This window comes from Anabrus simplex, chromosome 5 (genome assembly GCF_040414725.1).
Source record: "Anabrus simplex isolate iqAnaSimp1 chromosome 5, ASM4041472v1, whole genome shotgun sequence".
Lineage (NCBI taxonomy): Eukaryota > Metazoa > Arthropoda > Insecta > Orthoptera > Tettigoniidae > Anabrus > Anabrus simplex.
The window spans coordinates 130626348-130628747 of record NC_090269.1 but is presented as its reverse complement, the minus strand read 5'-3'; the positions used below and the strand labels follow the sequence as shown (position 1 = coordinate 130628747).

Below are 2400 nucleotides of genomic sequence, written 5' to 3'. Positions count from 1 at the left end.
GATTCCGATTAACTTCACGCGCCATATTTTAGAGCTGTACTCAAACAAAAGCGCATCGGAGCGCGCTGTAAAGCAGCAGGTTTGTTCCAACAACGGTTCCAACCGTGGATAAACAGGTGCTTGTTCTCTTTGAACAGGTGTTCGTGATCATCTCCGCTAAATTTAATTTGTGCTAAACAACTTGTTAGGCCTACTCAATGGAAGGTAAGTAAATGGCAATAAAATGACTCAACTAATAAGATTATAGACTAATGGACCTGTTTCTAAAATAATGATTACTTTATTCCAGAATTACATGGATTTATCATCTTACCACGTGTACCAGGATTACCGGTACCGTCTACATCGTCGGTTTTTACGCTGCCAGGAGTACCGGTACCGTCAACCTCGGGGTCTACGGTGCCAGGAGTACCTGTACCGTCATCCGTTTCTGCACTGCCAGGAGTGCCAGTACCTTCAACATCGTCTATGCTGCACAGCCCTATGAGCAGTAGTGAGTGCAAATGGAGTGTTCAGGTGTCAAAAATGTTGATAGACCTGTATGAAAAATATAGACCAAAAGTGGGAAGTTTCAAAATTAGAAATGTTAAACAGATGTGGGTGGTCATCGCTGAGGTTTTAAGTGAGGACTTGCAAATGAACATCTCACCTAATCATTGTGAGAATAGGTGGAGAGTGCTTGAGAGGAACCATAAGAAGTACGTAGACAACAAAAATGCCACTGGAAGGGGTAGGAAGTATTTCGATTATGCGGAGGAAATGGACAGGATTTTTGCTGAGAAGAAGACTGTGAATCCTGTCATAGTGTTGAAAGTGACACTGTCCATGTGCCAACTACCATGGATGAGGAAGATGGAGAACTACTTCCGGAAGAAAACAACAGTGAACAGCATGAAGCAGGTAAAGTAAATGTACCAGTAATGAAGAAAAAAACTGCAATGAAGAGGAAGTCTGGTGTTTTGGAAAAAAAATGAGGCAGGATAGATTACGCTACCAGGAGAAACGCCTAAAGATTGAGTCAGCAAGACTGGAAGAAACAAAGAGGAAGAATGATCGAGTAATTCAGTTAGTGGAAGAAAGGAACAATATCTTGAAGGAAAAAGAATGTCATTTGTGCACCCATCACAGTGTTTAAAACTATATAGTGTTATATTTGTTTGTTTGTTTTTTGGTAAGTATTAATGCTCTTGTTTTTGATGTGACAATTTACATTATTATTCGTTTTTCTTTTCTTGATTTTGATGATCTTTGGACCACATAAAATAACCCATTGCAATCATTTCTGTTTGTTTCCTGTTTTCCAATAGTTAATAGTTCTTCATTATTCCACTGTGTTTTTTTCCTCCCCTCTTCTGTCCAGAAGTTATTTTGTTCCTTCTTTCTCCTGGAAACATTGGCATTAGTACAGCCCATAGACCGGCGTAATTTGTAATGTTACAAGTGAGTGGAATTAGTGAAATCTTACTTGGAGAGCATCTCAGAGGAGAAGTGTGTTCTTTGCGATGTCCAGGAACCCACCATCCCGCCCCAAGAAGTATATTTACTATAACCTAATAAAGATTATTACACGCCATGCTCATTTCTGAAGTAGGTACTTGTATTCTTATTGGCCAATGTAAAGTGGCACGTGATCCCCTTCCCGTCAAGTATGTTGATGATAATCCGTTACCAACCGCAGCACAATAAAAGCGCAAGTCATATACGAAACTAGGGGCCTAACGCCGCTTCGCGGCTTCTAACCGCCCAGACCAATGGTCTTGTCCACGGCAAGAATCCTAACCCTCCAGACCAATGGTCTTCCCTAGATCCTATCCTAACCGTATACGAAACTAGGGGCCTAACGTCGCTTCGCAGCTTCTAACCGCCCAGACCAATGGTTTTGTCCATGGCAAGAATCCTAACCGTCCAGACCAATGATCTTGTCCACGGCAAGAATCCTAACCGTCCAGACCAATGGTCTTGACTAGATCCTGTCCTAGCCGTATACAATTTGAAGCATAGTTCCTAAGTACAGAGGTTGGCAGCACTGAGCACTGGTGCAGAACATCCTTTCCAAGGCAGCCACGAGCGAGAAAACAAACGACAGTCGTTACACGTCTGTGTGAATAGCGGTCCACGGGCTGGGCTAATGATGAAACGTTTTCAAATTTTGTCTCATTCTTCTAAAAGTTGTTGTCCAGTATTATGTATGCTGTTATTCCCATCTCTGCCATATCTCTCTATTCCTTACACCCACTGATTGCCATTCTTACTCTTGTGAACGTGATTTAAAATTTGTTTTGTGAGTGGGGCATTAACCATCCCTACTGTGTGACTAAAGAACTAAACTCTCCTCTTCCTGATCATATCAGACGTTCTTTCAATTTATTTCTGTACTGGTCTTAATTCTTCCTGTGTCAG

General features: G+C 41.7%; 2 protein-coding genes across 4 annotated transcripts in view; both read left to right on the top strand.

The window, feature by feature from the left end:
* Rbcn-3B (WD repeat-containing protein Rbcn-3B) overlaps positions 1-2400 on the top strand; it is a 438089-nt gene that overhangs the window by 290229 nt on the left and 145460 nt on the right. The gene's annotated exons all lie outside the window — the stretch shown is intronic.
* On the top strand, positions 118-1069 carry LOC137500911 (uncharacterized). The gene is made up of 2 exons (XM_068227583.1): positions 118-204; positions 290-1069. The coding sequence occupies exons 1-2, from the start codon at positions 198-200 to the stop codon at positions 907-909; spliced, it is 627 nt and encodes a 208-aa protein (XP_068083684.1). The 5' UTR covers positions 118-197; the 3' UTR covers positions 910-1069.